General features: G+C 47.7%; 1 protein-coding gene across 1 annotated transcript in view; it reads right to left on the bottom strand.

Moving 5' to 3' along the window:
- CCDC60 (coiled-coil domain containing 60) overlaps positions 1-19,779 on the bottom strand; it is a 107,430-nt gene that overhangs the window by 43,877 nt on the left and 43,774 nt on the right. Inside the window, exon 2 of the mRNA XM_036354023.1 lies at positions 14,539-14,618. Within this exon, the coding sequence (XP_036209916.1) occupies positions 14,539-14,618 (80 nt within the window). The remainder of the gene's footprint in view (positions 1-14,538; positions 14,619-19,779) is intronic.

Below are 19,779 nucleotides of genomic sequence, written 5' to 3'. Positions count from 1 at the left end.
GAGCCCGACCAGGGGCTGCACCTAGGGATTGGGCCTGCCTCTGCCACCCGGGAGCAGGCCTAAGCCAGCAGGTTGTTATCTCCCGAGGGGTTCCAGACTGCGAGAGGGCACAGGCCGAGCTGAGGGATCCCCCTCCCCCCCAAGTGCACAAATTTTTGTGCACTGGGCCTCTAGTGTGTATATATATATATAAAAGAAAGGCATGGAATAGACCTGAACCAAGCGAATGTTAGCCTAGACCAGTAAAACCCCAGTTAACCTACAGACACATGAGCAAGGAAGAAATACTAAAAGTCAGAGTTTTGGGGACATCTTGTTACACAGCATATTATGGTAAAAATAGCTGACCAATACATCATCCCTTATAAGACATACCATTATTTCATGAACCATGAAGAAGAAAAAATCCCATGCCAATTACATTAAGTCATGATTATACATTGCATCTCCAGTTCAGAGATGTTGAAAAGTGCCTCTTAAATATGATAAAATATGGTATTAAAGAAGAAATTGCCTCAGGCCCAAGAAAAGATGGTCTGGAACAGAACTTGGATCATAGAGTAATTAACAGCCCCTTCTGAGAAGCATCTGGCATATCTGGTAAAATATTTGGGCAATTTTCTGATATCCTCTAATCATTAGAGTCTAATGAAATTAAGAATTCTTTCTGGGGTGTTAGATTTAACCACATAGGGGCCCTTCAGACTTGTAACAAAGCTATTGACCTTTATCTATCCATTTCTCCCTTGAGTGATGCTATGTGGCTCCTTGCTACTCAAAGTGTGGTCCCTGGACCAGTAGCATCCTCATCGCCTGAGAGCTTGTTAGAGGCACAGAATCTTGGGCCCCAGGAAGGCCTCCTGAGTAAGAATCTGCATTTTAATGGGACCCCCAAGTAATTCCTATGCACCTTGAAATTTGAGTTGTACTGGTCCAGCCACCCTTTTCCCTATATTAAAAAAACGACTCCAGAAAGAAATCTTCAAATGGGCTTTAGCAGAAGTCCAATTCCCTTGCTACAAGTTTGAAATAAAACTTGGGGCACATGCTAGGAGTCAGCTCATCTCAGAAAGTTCTTTAAGTGTGTCTGCAGGAGACAGTCACCCTTGAGGGCATCCTGCTTGCAATAACTGTCCCACTGCCTGAGTCAGCCTCCATCCTCAGGCTCCTAGACTAGGACTGGAGGTCATCTAAAACACAGTCCCAGTTGTCTTCATGGGGGGCCATGCAAGAAGCTGCGGAGTGCTGGACAGTTTGGAGGCCATGAAGGGAACTTAAGTTCAACCTTTCTATTATGGGGGCATGGGATTAACCACTGCAAATCACTTTGTCAAAAAACAACAGCCCAAATGTCACACACACACACACACACACACACACACACACGCCCCTTTGAGTGGCATTAAAGCTTTGCATCCAGCTGGTTTTCACTCACATTTTCCATCTCTGCCTGAAGAAATATGGGGCTATAAAGCCAGGAGTGCTTCCGCGGAGAAGGAATGACTTTTAGATGAATAAACACTCCTAGCACCCAATTTCAGGGATGTCCTGCTCTTACAGAAGGGAATTGCCTACATGGGAAACTTTCACTGAACACATTTTACTGTTTTCAAATCATAGCCAATAATTCAGTTTCTCTCCAGTTTGTGGAGGCTGGCGGCTTGGAGAGCTGACTTCATCTAGCTGGCTCCCACACCTTGCTTGGTCAGCCCACCCAGATATATTGATTTCAGAAGAGAGAGGGCAAGTAGGATGGCCAGAAGGGATCTAAAATGCTATCCTTAAATTCTTGAATTTTCAGGCAACTCAAACAACAGGCAAATTAGTAACGCAGCCCCAGTTCAAATGCACACCGAGCAAATATTTTCGCATTTGAATTCCCGCATTAGAATGCCCTGTTCATACAATAACTTAATAAATCTAGCCTGGCTGCCAAATTGACAAGAAGGTGAGAATCATTCATTAAAATGCAAATGCAATTGAGATGAAGTTTGGAATACATTTATTACAGTAATTGAACTTCAGTCAACTGTAGTCACAACACCGATTTTGAACTGCCTTTCTGACAAAAGGATGCGTTGTATTGTTCACTACCCGCCCCCCCCCCCCCAAGTTAATATCTTTGTCAGCATCCAAATTAGTCATTCCCCGAGTGCTAACGATTTGCAGTGGAGATCTCACTCTTCTTTATAGGACAAGATTGCTGAGATAAAGGTCAACTGAAAACACAAAAGATGGCTCTGGTAGCATATTGTGTACACAGCACATTGATTGCAAACATATTCTGAGCGCTCAGTGCAGCCATGTTCTTATTAAATCACATTGGAACATCTCTCTCTAACCCGAGGTCATTTGCTAATGGTAACACCCAACAATGGGAGCTTTGCGGAGTCCGATCAAGAGTTCAGGATGGATTTCTCTCCTTTCTGAATGGCTCAGCCCAAACAGAAGAGGGCCTGTTCACGGTTTCCTTTTGGGCCATAAGTCAGGTGGGAGAAAGATGCGGTGGGACTGTGATAGAGGCTTAGGAGACTTGACTCTCCGTGGGAAAGTCACTTAACTGCTTCACTCGTATTCTTTCTGGCTCCTTTGCAAAACTCGAGTGGCATCTCTGAGTTCTGGGCGAACGTGCACCCAGCAGATGCTGTCTGCGTCGGAAGAAGGCGCAACCTAGAGAGTGGCTTCAGCTGCGGATGCCGCTCTAGGGCGGCCAAAATGATTTGTTTTGCCTGTAAAATGGAGACCTTACCAGTACGTTTGTTCCCTTTACCCTCTTCCTACTCACCCCCTTCCTATTTGGCTGCTGAGCAAACTGAAGCTGGGAGAGGTCTGGTTGTCTGACCATAGGGTTCATAGCTGGTGGAGCTGGAACCTAAACCCAGGTGGCCTGGTCCCAGGGAGCTGCGCGAGGAAAATGCACGGGCTTGGCGAAGGTCTGCTCTAGCTTTAACTGGTCATCGTTTCCTTGTCTCTCAATGTCCGTGACTTTGGGTGAGTCACTTTCACCTGTTTGAGATGTACTCCCCTCCTCTGTAAAATTGGGAAATTAATGCCCAGCTCAGGATATTGTGGAAATCACGTATGAGAGGCACTTAGCATGGTGCCTGGCCCATCGGAGGTAGTCAGTAAATGGCAGCAGTTATCGTCACAGGCATCGTCACCCCCACCACCATCCAAGCCACGAATGACTGCGGTTGCAACTCTCTGGCTGTGTCCACAGCCAGGACAGGGGTTTGGCTCTGAGCCCCGCAGGCTTCTGGGAAGGGACACTTGGTTCAAGTGGTGAGCTTAGGAGGTTCTCTTCTCTAAGGTGGCGGCCAAAACAGTCCAACTAGACCGCAGTTATTTTGGGATTTGGTAAATGGCCTTACTCGGTAATTCATAAAGGTTTGTGAACCTACTGTCCACGGTGGGTAGGAGAAACGCTTGGTTATCGTGTACGTAATGAAATTTATTAAACTAAAGGGCCAGGGAATTAACCTCTGCTCTGCTGACTAAGAAATTACATGCAGAAAATGTCTAATTACAAGTGGTTTTCTTTTCTGGGTTCTTTATTTAATCTCTAGCTCAGACTTTCACTAAAGAAAATGAAGAAAGAGGAAAAGAAGGAGGAGGAAAAAGAGAGGGAGGAAAAGAGGGGAAGAAGAATGGAAGGAACCCACATCACAGCCTGGTGATGTTTCACAGGGAGACACTGGGAAATGAATATGGGTGTAGGCAAAGTGGGATGTACATTCATGCCAGACCGCTGGGTTCTAACGCCGACTCCACCAACACCTGGCTGTGTGAGTTAGGCAGAATAGTTAACCTCTCTGTTCCAGTCAGTAGGAATAACTGTCACCACCACCACCACCACCACAGTTAGGAGAAGAGTGATACCATGTGGCAGTGACTGTGAAAAAGCTTGATGGCTACTGATCTCTTCAACTTCTTAGGATAATCCTCCCAGGCAGCTCTGAGTCTGCCTATGAGCCATTTCACTGTGAGGCCATGGAAGTACAGAGAGGTTCAGGCACGAACCCCGCCCTGGACTGGAAGTCGCCTCTGCTTTTCCCAGGCTGGGTTCGGCACCCTCGGTCTGTGCGATCCTGAGCTACTGGTTGACTTGCCTGTCCATGAACTCCCTCCTCCCACCTCCACCCCAGTCTGAGCTCCTTGAGGGTCAGAACAATTTCTAAATCTTTTCTATGTCCTCAGAACTGGCACATAGGGAGTCCTCAGAAAATATGTATTGCAAGAATAACTAAACCATTAGAAACCCTTGCATTTCCAGCCCTAATTAAATGCATGCGACTTTGGAGCGTGTAACAATGACACCGCCACCCAACTTCGATGTTGTCTTTGGGTGGAGTAGGTGTATAGAACCATCTGCGCAGACGCTGAATCATCCGAACAGGCTGGAGATGAGTGGTTGCCTTTGAAACATGCATTTTTTCAGCTGGGAGCGGGACTAGCTGTGTTCTGGAAGAAGTGATCAAATGAAATAGGCTCCCCGTGGGCCTCTCAGGAAAGTTATTTCTTTAGCTCATAATGCGGTCTCTCACCCGCCTTATGCCAAAAGGCTACAAGTGGCGTCTAAACCCCTGAAGAGAACGGAGATCCAGCGTTTGCTATCAGGTGACACAGTAGGCACATCTCATGCTCTGGTTGATGGTTCGACCTCCGGGACTTGGCAAGTTTATGTAACCGCACTGTTCACACACACTCACCCTCATTCACACACCGTCCTGCCTCCGCAAACCTTGTCACCATCCTCAAGTGCCAACATAGTGAGCATGACCCAACGCGGCCATTTTGTCAGAGGATGCTGACAAGGCTGCCGTCCGCACTGACTCCCGGGTGCCGCGGCCCATGGCTACGCCTTAACTAACGTGAGTCGGCATTCGTAGGAGGGGACCACATCTTTGCCGGAAGAACAAGGAGAAAAACCTGCCAAGTGACAACAAACAGTTCTGCATGCATCCCAATTAGGGGGACTTCTGGGAGGCAGCAGCAGCCCAGCACAGATCCGGTTTCTAGGCAACTGCTCTCAGGAGTTCTGAGCCTCCTTGGAAAGGGAACGTTGGCAGGTCTGCCTTGCAAAGGAGTCTAATGCTCCCCTCACCACCACCCCCCTCTGGTCTGTTTACCCCATCTGACTTCGCAGCAAATTATGGCTTGGCGGGATGCAGAGCAGCTAGATATCCTGAGGCGAAAGCCTTGGGGAGGACTAGGGCCTACAAATTCGTCCTAATGATAGTCTCTCCTCACGGAGCCCTTTATCCCTGTTATCAGGGCCCTAACGCCCCACATGCATTATTTCATTTAATCCCTACAGGAGACTCACAAGGCGGGCATTACAGTTTCCAAGATGGGGAAACTGAGACTCACACAATTGCAGCCACTCTCCTAAAGTCACCAGATAAGATGGTGGGGAGGCCAGCGTCTGCACCCTGGTCTGCCTGAATCCAGGAGATCCTGTCTTAACCACTGCCACCCGTCAGCTCGCAGACAGATGGGCCTGGGAGGACGAAGGTACAGGGTAGCATTCGGACGCAGCTCAGTGTCAGTTTTCAGTTCGGAGATAAACTGGCCTTTTTTTTTTTTTTTTTTAAAGAATGCAAACCCCACCTCCCTGCAATACCCATCATTACCTGTTGTGCTTAATGGCTAAATGGCATGAATGGGAGGATTCTTCCTCATGGACCCGCCAGTGTGGACATAAAAAATGCATGAGCAGAAAGCGAGGCTTTTGCTGGAGTGCACCGATGATTTGCAGAGCAGACAACAGGCAGCGGAATAAGGCACAAGACCACTGGCCCGCGCTCTTTTTACCCACGTTCTTCTGCTGGAGTGATAGCAGGGAGGACTTGCGGGAGGCCCAGAGGCCTCAGGAGTTCGCAAAGGTGTTTCCACTAATTGTCAGCACCAGGGGCATCCCCGGGGGCTGAGATGCAGAGCTGTTGGAGGGGGTGTGCGGTCCACGGCTTCCTTTCTGACTTCACAGCTTGGTCTTGCCTGTCATCGTGAGAAGATGCTTCTGGTGGCCTCTTGAACATGGGGTGGGGTGATCATCTGCTACTGTTTGTCCTTGTCAGGGCGCATTCAGACAGATCCTAGAAGATGCAAAACCTCTGCCCAGGACCGCAGGCCAGCTCCCTCCCCTCCCCCTCCCCCTCCCCTCAGGGTCTGCTAAGCTGTATCAGTTGGAAACTAGCCTCTTAACTGTCTGGTCCCCCAAATTAGGCAACTTTCTCTCACCTTCCTCTCCCATTGGAGACGTCCTTACCTCATTTCCTAGCCCAGTGCCTGACAGAGAGCAGGAGCTTGGTAAAAGGTGTCTGTAGTCACCTAGCCTTCCAGGTCCCTTCTGACTGTGAGCTTCATGCGTAGATTGTTTTCTCTGCCTGGGACACCTCCCCCGACTCCCTGTATGCCTCTCCTTTGGTCCTTTCCTGTTCGCTCTTCTAGACCAAATAGGCGCAAACATAGAGATGTAGAGGGGTGTAGCTAGTAAAAGACAAACGAGCCTGAACACACACCTTTTAAGGCTGCGTCTAGTTTGCGAACCACTGTAGACACTCTTACTAGTAACTTGCCTGGGACTTTTCTCTCCCCCTCCCCTCCTCCCAGAGGCTTTAAGATCTTACTTTCATGTGTGTGTGACCGCCACTAAAGGGCTGCTTGAGTGTACAACCCAGGGTGCTGTTAACACTGTATTGTACAAGTTGCATTTTGGGGTTACCATTCACCCCGGAGTGTCCATTGTGAAGTGTGGCCTCTGGAATTGTGCAAAGGGGCAGCCCTGCTCTGAACATACACCACCCCCACCCGATGGGTGATGATAGGAGACCTTCAGGAACAGTTCAGGGGGTCTCAGGGGCGCTTGGCAGCTAATATGCACTTTGAGCCATCTCAGGGCAGAGATGGAGGTCAGATTCCCGCTGTAACTAGCTGTTTGGATCTGGCTCTATTGAATGGGTCCCTGCATAAGCACTTCTGGCTTAAAGAGCATCTTGCAAAAACAAGGTTCTAGCTGGTTTCTTTACCTTTGCATCCACCTTCTGCCAGGAAGCTCTTGTTTGACCCTTATCCGACTCTTATCGGGACGATTCCTAAAGCTAAACCCCCCAGTCCGATGCGCTGAAGGGCAAGGCCATGCCTTTTCTTTAAGTGGGGCCCACAGGCCTCACATAGCAGCACCAAGGCATTCAGAATTTCCTGGCCCCCAAACTCTGTCTGCCCCTGATGTCACTTCAGGGAACTCCCCAAAGCATCGTTTGCGACACTCCTCAGGCTGACTGACTCTCAGGCTGTCTGGTTTGGCCGTCTTGCACTTTTTAGCTCAGGCAGGAGAGCACTGTGAGCATTCTTGCTGAATGTGTTCTCCTTGGTGCGGGAAGTGTAGGGAGGATGAAGCCCAAGCAGGTTTGTAGGGGTCCCTCGCGTCCAGTGGGGTATGGCAAGGCCAGGCTGTGGTGAGGGTTGACTCTGGGGAAACATTCCACTCCGTGTCATTGTCAGTCTAGTGGAGTGATCTATGTAACATATCTGAGTTTCTACAAAACAAAACAAACACCAAGTATGCTGTCCCTACAAGTTTCTCGGTAAGAAAAGGACCAGAATACCGTTTGGTTAGACCCCAGCCCCCTCAGATGGAGCATGGAGAGGGCACTCCGGAGCCCGAAGGCAACTGCCATGTGCAGATAGCCTGAGTGTCCGGGAGCCATCTGGTCAAGCCCCGCCTGCCGTATAGAGATTTGAACATTTTCACACTAAAAGGTCTTAAAAGTGAAGTTGTTGACATGGAGGACGTTCATAATCTATTGCTAAATAAAAATCAGGTTACCAAATGGTACACACTGAATGGGGTTTTTATTGGTTAAAAAAAAATACACGTGTCCATATAGTAAAACACTGAAAGTTGTTATGCCAAAATGTGAATAAGAGCTATTCCTGGGTGATGTAATTGTGGGTGGTTCTCCATCACTGATTTATGTAGACTTATCTATATTTTCTAGTTTTTTAAGATTGGTTTATTTATGTATTTTTTAAAAGTTCTTTAAAATATAGGGTTTGTTTGCTAGTTTGGAAACTGAGCATATGCAAACTCTGTGAGCCAACAATTCCACTTTAGGTATATTTTCACCAGAAGTGCATACATATGTTCAGCAACAACAACAACACACACATACGCACACACGCACACACACACGCACACAAACACATGTGCAAGAATGCTCACAGCAGCTCTATTAATAATAACCCCAATGTGGAAACGGCCCAAGTGTCCATCAGTACTAGAACGGACATGTTGTGCTGTCTTCACACAGTGTAAACTATTAAAAAACTGAGCGAGAACGGCAGTGTGGTAACTCTCAGAAACACAGCATTGAGTGGGGAAAAAAAGCCAACTGTACAATTTCACTTATTTTAAGTTCAAAACAGGACAAACTAACCTAAGTTTAGAAATCAGGACAGTGATTTTCTTCGGGGGTGGGGTAGTGACTGGGAGGGGACGTGAGGAGGTTTTTGGGGGGATCTTGGTCATGTTGCCTTTCTTGATGTTGGGTGTGCTCATTTTGTGGAAGTCTGTTGAGCTGTATGCTGAATGATTTGTGTGCTTTCCTGTATTATGTTATATTTCAATAGAAAGTTTAAAAAATTACAGGGCTTAATGCATGCAGCATCTACGCTAAGTGGTGGATTAGTGCTTTATTGTTTAGCCTGTGGTTGCATCCATTAGAGTAATGGCTTGTTGAACAATCCCAATAGGAAGAGATTTAAAATTAATGTGGAAATCCAGCACTCACAGCTGCATTTGCACAGCCTCCACTTATGAACTTGACTTTGCCTCCCCTCCCCCCATCCTGTTGGCTCCAGCTGTGCCAAAAACATAGCCTTCCCAGGTTCAGAATCCGGGATTGGGTGTGACGTGCTGGCTGCAGCCCCATGACTGGGGACAGGGAGACATCCATGTAAAACAGTCACTCGGGAACGTGAATGATGTAATGCACACAGCTACCATTTACTGAGCACTGACCATGGCCAGGCACTCTTCTGAGTGCTTTATGTGTATTCATTTAATCCTCACAACAGCCCTGTGAGGGGGAGAAAGTGTTTTTATAATTCTCCACTTTGGGGATCAGAGAAATTAGGCAGGTCATTGATCACCATGTGGCTTGTAAGTGGTGGAGCTGGGATTTGAACCCAAGAAGTCTGGCTCAAAGCCTGTGTGGGCTCATGGGACAGAAGCCAGCCCTGTGCCTGCTGCCCTGAAGTAGGTTCCTTCCCGGCCCAGCCCTACCACATGATCTTTTTAAGGATGCATCTAGTCACCCACCTTCTTCCCTCCGCTCCCCTGAGCCTGATGCCTAGGAAATGCCAGGGGAATTCCGAAGCATGCCTGCGTTCATTCATTCAACGGTATTTCTTAATCACCCACCATGCTGTACCCATATCACAGAAGAAGAAACCGAGGTCTACAGAAGTGAATGGATTTGCTCCATGGCCACCCAGCTAGTAACTGGTAGAGCTGGGACTTGACCCCACAGCTGCCTCCAAAGCCAGTGAATTCTCAACTGTGCTATGTGAGCCCTCCAAGCTTGGCTGTAAGACTGAGCACACTACCTGTTATCTGGGGGAGGATTTCAGAAAACAACATTTTGAGTAGACCCTTTTGTGACAAAAGGCTCAAGGGTTCAAGATATTTGGATGCTCAACTTTGATCTTCTAGTTAAATTCCTTATGATGTAGAATCCTCTGAGGCAGCCCTGGCCACAAGGAAAGGGAATAAAAGGACATTCGCCTTCAGTGGAGAGTGGTGCAGGAAAAGCAGAGAAGAAATCTTGCCCTAGAACTATGGCTAACTAGAGGCGTCAAAGACACAGGAAGACACCAGAAACAGAGAAAAAAAATGGGCAGGAAACCCAGGTCACATTCAAGATGATAAAAATGCAATTAACTTGAGACAGGTTCCTCCAGCCCTCAGCAGTGACCTACCCTTTGGGCGTGTGGCTGTGTTTATCGGTTCTGGGCTAAGGACATGGGGCCAAGCATTTGCCTTTATTAATGTCTGCCTGCTGGCTGCAGGGTATGAGGTTGATGTGATGGGGTGATGGGGGGGAGGTGCACTAAGGTCTTCTTTGAATGATTTATGAAGTGCAATTCAGAAGCCTTCACTTTGCCTGCATCCAGGGTATTGACCAGTATATAAATCCATGATCTTAAATGCTCTGGGGCTTTGGGGCAAGTCTCAAATCCAGGGGAGGGGGCTGTGGGAAGAACCAGGCTCGAACTTCTAAATGGGGACCTTCTGGGTTACAGGCTGTGGATGTGGAGGTCCTGGGTGTTGAATGATGCGATGTAGAAGCTACTGAGAACTGTCGATAAACGTCTGAGGTCAACGACATTTTTTCCAGCTATTTAAATTCACTAATTAAAACCAGCCTCATTCATAAAGGGATTTTGGTGAGGTTAGTATACCCCATTATAACACATATCCTTGTCTCCCATTCACAGGAATCTTGTCTGTTTTGTTCCTTGCCCTGCCTCCAGCTTTTACAAGGATGCCCGCGTACAGCTGGTGATACCTGGTACTCAATAAATATTTGTTGAAGAAAATGAATGTGCACAAAAAACAAAGGAGGAGCCATGTCAACCTCAGGCAAAGAAAAGAGTTTCTCCCTTGGCCAAAACCCACCCTTGTTCTTTTAGTTGCCTGATTTCAATTGTACACCAAAGGCAGCTAGAAAGCCAAGTCTCAGACCCCATGAGCATGTGCATAATACGTGCCCTGCCGGTCCGCCGGAGGGGGCTTCGCTCTTCACTGTGTATTTGCTATTGCCTGGACCTAAGGAAACATGACCACGGGGAGATCATGGCTTCAGGTCCAATGTTTCAGCGAGATGTTTCTTTTTATTAAAACACTCGCAAAGCACCGCAGCGTCGGGGGAAGGGACGTGGTTGGCGTCCGCAGTCAACCGGGTCGAGAACTGGGCATGCGCAGATGCCGCTGTGTGGACTGGCGCAGGAGAAACCCGGCAAGTAAGGGCATAGCGGGCTTCTCGGCCGCCGAACATCTGGCGGAGCCGGCGAAGAGGACAGCAGTTGGGTTTTTATGCTTTTTAGCATCGTGTTCAATTGGCCATGAAGCCAGGGATGGTGCAATTGAATTATAAGGGGGCCGAAGTATTAAATAACAGTCTAGCTCTAGCAGATAGTCAAGGTGTTTGGCTGGATTCTAATAGGCAAAGCAGACTTAGAAAACGTTACATGGAAAAGACATCCTCCTCTGTGCTAATATTTCGCCTCATTTAACCCTGGGAGATGGGGCCATGGGGTTAGATCTCTTTTCAAAGAGGTGATTCCCTTGGAAAAAAGGGTGTTTCCTCTGGAAGGGGGATCGTTGCTTCCTGAAATGTCAGTGGGATCCAGAGAGTGGCCAGCTGGAACGTTTTATTGTCGATTATTGTTTTCTTGCTTGTGGCTTTTCTGTCTGGCTTTCCCCACCTTCTCCTCCACGTCCAGACCTTGGCCAGGCTATCCTGTTCCATGAGGATGTTACATTCGAGCTAGTTTCAGGGCCACGGTAAATGCGTCTGGCAGGAGAGAGAGACACAGCTTGCCAACTCAAGGGTGGCAGAAAAGCCACTTCTATATCACCCTTTAGTCAAGCCCCTCTGTTACACTGGGTGAGTGGGAAGTTCAACCCTGGTTATTTTGGGGGCCATGTTCCCAGGAGTGTTTAACTCAGAGGGGACAAGCCAGCCCTGATTTGTAGCGTTTGCTGATTTCTGTGACATAAATATACCCTTCGTGGCTGATTTTGAGCTACCAGTGTGATGTGAGTGAATGCGGAGCTGGGAAGAAATTTTCGGTAGCCCCATTTATACTCTTCCCATCAGACAGAAATAACCTCAAGAGCATAGATAGCAACAGGGAAATGTATGAAATCATTAGGAAATGATGAGTTTCGAGTTTCTATTGCCTTTGTTTTAATATCATGTATTTAATTGTAAGTTTACACAATTTAATTTTTAACAATAGCTGTGTCTGATAATTGGCTTGCAAATTTCCTGAAAATTTAGCAATTGGTTCTGGTTACAAGCGGGCTCACCCCTGCTTGTTGCCCTCCTTGGGCTGGGTCGGGTGAGGCTTGGTGTCTGGGACTTAACACAGCTCAAAGCATCTCTTGGTACTTCTCCTCTCGGCTCTTGTCTACTCTAACGATTATTGTCGAAATTCTCAGTTCTCGGGCTCTAGAGATTCTGGTCTGTAGCTGGGATCTGGGTTAGAATCATCCACCGCAAGGCTGGTAATATTCAGCTGCTAAGAACTGACATGGTCTTCATGGCTGGGTATGGCCAGGGTCTGTTCCTAGTGATGGATGCCACGGCATGCAGATGGTTCTGTATTTTGGACCTCACCTCTGATCTAGGTTCCCTCGGCACCATTCCTTCTGAAGCCTGGGATATCCTCCAAGCACAGCCATGGGGCTGAGCACAAATCCCGTTGGGGGTTCATCTTCAGCCAGGATGCTGTCCCCACTCAGATAACTCTTGGCCTCCTGACCCTACGTCTTCCCTGTCCCTGGGGCGTTAGGCTTCCCAAGGCATCAGCCTCAAAAGCCCTCCAGCCTGTTTTCAAACACTGTGGAGGCCAGTATGTCCACAACTAACAGAAGAGTCCTTGCGGGTCCTAGCTCTCAATTCTCACAGCCACAAACCCTGGAGTTTGGCTTCATGCGAGACTCTGAGACTGAGGCCCATCAGCCCCCTTGAGCCAGGAACGTTCTCTGCAGCGTTATCTCGACCTCGGCTGTTACGTTTGTGTAGCCAGGCTGTCGTAGAATTCCTCAGACTGACTGGCTTCAACAACAGGCATTTTCTCCCCGTTTGGGAGGCTGGAAGCCCAAGATCAAAGTGTCAGTAGGGTTGGTTTCTCCTGAGGCTTCTCTCTCCTTGACCTGCAGAGGGCACCTTCTCGCCGTGTCCTGGCATGGCCTTTTCTTGTGAATTTATATTCCTGGTATCTCTTCTTCTTCTTATAAGGAGATCACTTATATTGGTTAGGGCCCTAACCTTATGACCTCATTTAATCTTAATTACCTCTTTAATAGTCTTGTCTTTACAGTCACATTGGGGGAGGGGGGGGGTAGGTCTTCAAGATAAGAATTTTAAAAGGGACACAATTCAATTCATAACAACTATTGAGTACTTGGAATATGTTTGGCCCAAATGGATACGCTCTCTAAGGGTAAAATACACTTGGGTTTTCATCATCATTTTTCATCACTTTTCATCATGTGTTCAAAGCAGAATGTAAAGCGTCTCATTAATACTTTTTTCTTACTGATTACAGGTTGAATGATAGTACCTCGGGTATGTTGGATTAAGTAAAACATATTATTAGAATTACTTTCACCAGATTCACTTTACTTTTTGAGTGCGGCTACCCATGGCTTGCATTATGTCTCTGCTGGACAGCGGGTGCCCAGAGACCCCCCAGAGCTGACACGGCCATTCCTCCCATGGTCAGTGGCGAGATGTCATTCTCTGGGGTCCTGTCTTGACCCTGCCCTAGTCCCTCTTTCACCCTTCCCTTCTCCCCGCCTTCTTTGCCTGCACCTTCCCTCCTCCTGTGGGGCTCAGTCCTCCAGTTCCATCAAGTTGTGCTGCGGGACAGGTCAAGGGTGGGGGGTGGCTGGGCCGTGGAGGAGGAGGAGCTTCCGGATGGTGGAGGTGAAGAAAGGAAGCGTCTCGCTGTGATTTGCGCTGTGGTCTGGCCCGAGTGGGAGACGCTCCGATAAACAGGCCTTGCACGCTGCCTGCAGTACCTCCTGGGCATGGCCTTGTGCAGTTTTTGCTAAGAGAGCCTCCATCTCTTTCTCTGCCTTGAGTTGCTTGGCCCAGGGCCCCATAAATGATCCCACCTTGGATCCTTCCAGCTCCCAGGGAGGAGGTAAGGGGAGAGGAAACTAACCCCCTCTCACCGCCTGGGGATGAATATGGCCCTAGATCTGAGCTTGCTCACACTGTCATGGAGGGAAGGGAGTGGTGGGCCGGGGAAGGGCACTGTGTTAAGGCCATACAGGGGCATTTCACCCAGTGCTTCTAACAGCCTCGCATTATATTCATTCCACAGGCGAGGACCCAGAGACTCAGGGAGGTTAAATGAGTCCTCCAGTGTCACCAGTGGGCAGGTTGCAGGGCCAGTACTGAGACCGAGCCTACCCGACTCCCAGCTACCAAGCTGTAGACCTGGAGCGAAAAGGAAAGACTTGGAGAGTACAGGGACTCCCTTGAATTGGACTCGGGTCCAGGCGGGAAAGCAGAGGGAATGCTAGGCAGGGGACTGGCACACACGAGTGGGGACAGAAGTCTGGTACAGGTACTCTTTGGAAAAGTCCAACCAGGAAATGCATCCTTACAGGGCTGCCCTCCTGTAAGTCAGGGTGGGGGCGGGGCACTGGGACTTGGCAAGGACCTGTGGCTGCCACCCCGGATCCTGATCATCCCTGTCAGGCTGTCTGGGTTATTCCATGCTGGGCTCACCCACCGGCTGCGCATCAGGTCTTTTTTGAGGTTCATTACTTCCTTCTCCATATACTTGATGTTCTTCAATGACTTCTCTGGGACCTGATGGGAAGCCAAGAAGTGAAAGAAAAACACGTTAGTACAACTGTTACAAGTGGATCCAGGCTGCAGGAGGCTCATGCGTTCATTTGAGGTGTCTGATCAGGTTGGAGGGGGTCTGGGCAGCCCAGCGTCCTTTCTACACCAACGAGGGGCCATGTGGGACCGTGGAAACAGCAAGGGCTTTGGAGACAGGCAGACCTGAGCTCTGATCCTCGTTCTGTCCGGTGTCTGGCTGTGTGACCTTGGACAAATTACTCCACCTCTCTGGGCCTCAGTTTCATCGGCAGAACCGGGGACTAATTCCTACCGTGTTGCGACAATGAAATTAATTGCCAAATTCCCGACTCACAGCAAGCATTTGAAAAAGGAGGCTTCGCTTATTAGTACTATCTTCAAAGAAGAAGTGACCTCAGGGTGCCTTGTTGAACTGGCCAGGCTTCATGAGGACTGGGACTTTGTAACGTTTCCTTTATTATTTAAACCAGTTTGAGTTGGCTTTTCTGTTTCCTGCTTTAAATTGCTCTTTAAGTACGCTCCCCGGCGTGCCAAGGCAGACTAGTCCTCTTACCCCCTCTCACTTCCCCTCTTGAGACCTCCAAATCAGATGCCCCCTGTCCTGGTGCGTTTTGCAGTGAAGGCAGTGGGATTGGCCATGTTGAGCTCAAGCAGGGAAATCAGGTTGTCTCTTCCTCATCCTTTTCTCCTTTTACGCACCCCACTCACTCTTCCTTCAGGACCAGAGTGACTTTCTTAAAATATATTGTGAATGAAATATACTTATGACCACACACACACACACACACACACACTCACACACACTCAAATTTCCTCACCAGATAATTTGAAAATATGTGATCAAAACCCTGCTTGATGTCATCGCCATGTACCCATCCCTCTCATAAACATCTCATTTCACCCTCCTCAGGAAGAAATGACAACACTGTCCACATTTCAGGCATCACCCCCCCCCCCCCCCCCCCGCAAATCCCACCTAATTTCAGTTGCCTGGGCACCAGGAATTCACACGATTGGAACGGAGTGAATCTGCATTGACCTAATGGGTGCCAAACAGTCTAGAGCAGAAAGCGAATTGTGTCCTCAACTTGACACAACACTTTAGCAGGACAAGAGCCTCCCACACGCCCCGCAATCATGTCAGCATTTCAGTGGATTCTCAGGAAACCATCTTCATTATGACCATTGTTCAACTGCAGTGGCAATAAGCTGGCAGTAATAATTGGCTGAGTGAGGGCAGTCTGCTTGTCAGGGCATTTACAAACACCATTCGATATGGACACAAGTCAGAATTTACAGAGCCTCCAAGAATCCCTTCTGATGGCACTACCACCACATGGATGACAAGCCTTGGAATACATTTCCTCTCACCCGGCAGCTCCAGTTCTAGCCAAGGAAACCATGCGTAGGGATGAAAAGGCGCCTGTGAGGATGTCTATAGCAGCCGGTGAGCAATAGTGAACATCTCTGTGTGAGCAGAAGGCACTGGGGGGATAAATGGCAGTCTCTCCAGACAGTGGTATGTGATGCATTTGAATTTGGTGCTAGTATTTATTTATTGTGGCTATCAACGTACATGTTACAAAATATGAAGTACTTAGATCAGCCGTGGGCAAACTACGGCCCGCGGGCCAGATCCGGCCCATTTGAAATGAATAAAACTAAAAAAAAAAAAAAAAAAAAAAGACCGTACCCTTTTATGTAATGATGTTTACTTTGAATTTATATTAGTTCACACAAACACTCCATCCATGCTTTTGTTCCGGCCCTCCGGTCCAGTTTAAGAACCCATTGTGGCCCTCGAGTCAAAAAGTTTGCCCATCCCTGACTTAGATCATGGAGAGTTTTAAGACTTATATTTATAAAAATCGATAGAAATTTCTAAAACTTTGTATAACCTGACATAAATTATGTTTTAAAACATCGATATATGGCAACGTTTATGCTTAATTATACAACAAGCTGGAAGGAAATATAACAAGCTGTCAATAGCAATATTATCTCAGGGCATTTGAATTATACATAAATAATAATTTTCAACATGGGGTTATCTTTTTCCCTTAATTTTAAACTAATCTACATATATTACTTCTGTAGTAAAATAATAGTGTTTTTCATGTTTATAAAGCAATTCTGACTAATTCTACCAATATAAGCAAAATGTGATTTTTCAATGCTATTTTAAGTTGAGTAATCTAAATGTCAGAAATGATGAAAGTTAATAGTTTATTGTAATGCACGGTATTAAGCACACTGCTGTGTCTAGGCAGGAAATCGGAGCTCATGCGGGTAGTTCAATTCGGGGAATTTAACTTAGGGGAGCAGGTCCAAAGGAGTTGCAAGAGCTGAAAAGCCAAGTTAGTGATGTCCAGGTAAGCTCGAGATTAGCCAAGAAGGAAGGTTCCACCCCCTCCCTAGAAGCCAGCTGGAAAGGGTGCTGGGAAATGCAGTCCACGGGGACCAGCACCCTGTGGGGAGCAGGAAATGGAAATGAAGGTTAAAAAAAATGATTATAGTTATAGTTTATGCAAATACTTGGCTTCAGGTGCCGACCAGCTATTTTGGGACTCTCAAGCTGGTTCTCCCTTTGCAGATAGTAACTTTGCGTATTCCTTATCTTTTGATCCTAAGCCTGAGACCCCCAGAATTTTCCACGGCTTAGACGCATATCCAGAGTTCTTCCTCCCCACTCCATCACCTCAAAATCACTAACAAAACCCACGTGTCTAGGGAATCCAGGACCCTCCTACTTCTGCCTGCTTCTTGCATCAGAACGTGTGTGTTCTGTGCCTCACGCCCTTCAGGTCCTTATCATCGATAAACAACCTGGTGCTAAGTATTTCCTTCCTGACACTGATGAATGTGTCTCCCGACCCAAGTAACACATTTGCAATTCAACTCTACATTTAAGATTGTATTTTGGTTATGAAACTAACGAATGAACACGGTAGAAAAATCAGGAAAAGATAAAAATTTACGAGAAAATAAAAGCTGAGTATAACCCCATCACCATCTCTTTGGATGCCCTTGATCTTGCTCTCTCTGACGGCTCCCGGCCAGCCGGGTGTCATGGAAGCCATCGTAATGCAGCTGACTCAGTGTTCTGTCCTTGCATCTCCTGAGAGCGCCACTGGCCCTAAGAGCTTTCTGTTTTCCCAATGCTTTGCAAAGCGTGGGGGATGCCTCCATGTTTTGTTTCCTGGAAAACAGAGTTGAATCTCTGGCCTGTCTGCCTTTTTTCTGCAGCAGATGGCCTTTCTCTGACCCATCTGTTAAGGGGTCTTGGGAGCAGGACTGTGAGAAATACCAGGTGCTCAGTCACGAGTCAGGGTAAACACTGATATATGTGTGTGTGTCGGGGGGGGGGGGGGATGGAGGGGGAGAGCTCAGACAGACTCATAGTGAAGACTTAGGTGGGGATGATTTTGGGGGGCAGGTATATTCACATTTAATATTCATGTGCTGGGCCCTAAGGTGGCTCCGTAGTTAAAGTGTCAGGCCGAGCACCCAGGGACATGGGTCCAATTCCCAGTCAAGGGCACATACCTGGGTTGCATGTTTGATCCCCAGCCTTGGTCAGGGCATGTGCAGGAGGCAACCAATTGGTGTGTCTCTCTCACATCAATGTTCCTCTCTCTCTTCCTCCCTCTTTCCCACTCTCTCTAAAAATCATTGTAAAAAATAACCCCGGGTGAGGATTAACAACAACAAAAAAATTCATGTGCTGGAAGCGACTTGGTGGACGGTGACAGCTGAGAAGTGGGAGGTGCAGGAATACAGGGAGAGAGCTTGCTTTGTTGTCTGAAAGGCTCAGGTTGGCACCCTGGCTCTGCACGTAGGTGTTGCATCATCGCAGGCAAGTTACATACACACCTCCCTGAGTGTGTTTCCCCATCTGTGAAATGGTGCTAAGGCTGTCCTGCCAGTAACATTATTGTTCGTCTATCTGTGTGCTATACAGGACCCCAAGTGCAGGAGACCATTTAGACCTGGCCGTATTATTCTTCCCATTTCATAGAGGAGCCACCTGAGGCTTCAAATGGTGAAAACACCACGCTATTAGTAAGAGGCTGAGCCTGGATTTGAACTCAAATTCAAGTGACATCAAAGCACGTGTTTGTAATTCTACCTCATTCTGCCCCCGCCGCATCTTGCGTAGTGGGGGCAAAATAAGGGAGAGCAGTTTTGCCAGTTATTAATGTACAGATATTTCCTCCAAAGCATGCCCACTGAATTGTGTTAGATTTTAGTCACAAACATTTTTATACGACAAAATCAAGATGATTTGCCGAAGGCCATGGCCGGAAAGCCAATCTTTTAAATATCTGTGGTTCTCTTTTCTTTTATGAAAGAGTGTTTCCAACTCATCTTTGTTATTTCTTATAATATGATCTACTTCCTAGAATCAGATTGAGATGGAAATGAATTCCTGCTAAATGTACTTGGGCTGATACAGACATCAGGGGAACAGCTGGGATGTTCTTTCGAGCGGTGACGGGGGAGGGAGGAGCAGGCAGTAGGACGAACACATTTCAGACGCATTATGGAGAGGCTGTAAGGCACAAGGTAGAGAGTTGGTAGACTCCATGGTGAGCCCAGGGATCTTGGCTTGCACACTGATACTTAAGCCTTTGTTGGTGCCATGGTAGTGATGGGCACTTTCCTTCAGGGAGAGTGAAGTGTCTTTGTCACAAAGATAAGGCAGGTACCTACCTATTCCCATGCAGACCCTCCAAGCTGAAATATGATGAAGTATGCTATTGAATTCTTTAAAAAATGTTTAATCCTCACCTGAGGGTATGGTTTTGTTGATTTGAGAGAGAGAGAGGAAGGGAAAGGGCTGGGGCGAGATAGAGAGAAACATCCATTAGTTGCCTCCTGTTAGTTGCCCTGACCGGGGGTTGCCTGGGATTGAACCCAAGATCCTATCATCTACCTGAGTGTCAGTGTGGTGTATCCCACCGTCAAAGGGGCCTTTAACTCTTACAAAACGCTTCCCATATCTGTCACCAGCAGCATCCACTCTGGCGGAGAAGGCCCCACCATGAGAGCAGCTGAGAGCAGCTCGCCTCGTGCGGGGTGGGGAGCCTGGGGGAGGGAGCATTGCTTCCATTGTTTTACTTAATCCTCATGCCAGCCATGAGCT

The sequence above is a fragment of the Myotis myotis genome, unplaced genomic scaffold, assembly GCF_014108235.1.
Source record: "Myotis myotis isolate mMyoMyo1 unplaced genomic scaffold, mMyoMyo1.p scaffold_m19_p_20, whole genome shotgun sequence".
Lineage (NCBI taxonomy): Eukaryota > Metazoa > Chordata > Mammalia > Chiroptera > Vespertilionidae > Myotis > Myotis myotis.
The sequence above is the reverse complement of the archived record's forward strand: the minus strand, read 5'-3'. Positions and strand labels throughout refer to the sequence as shown.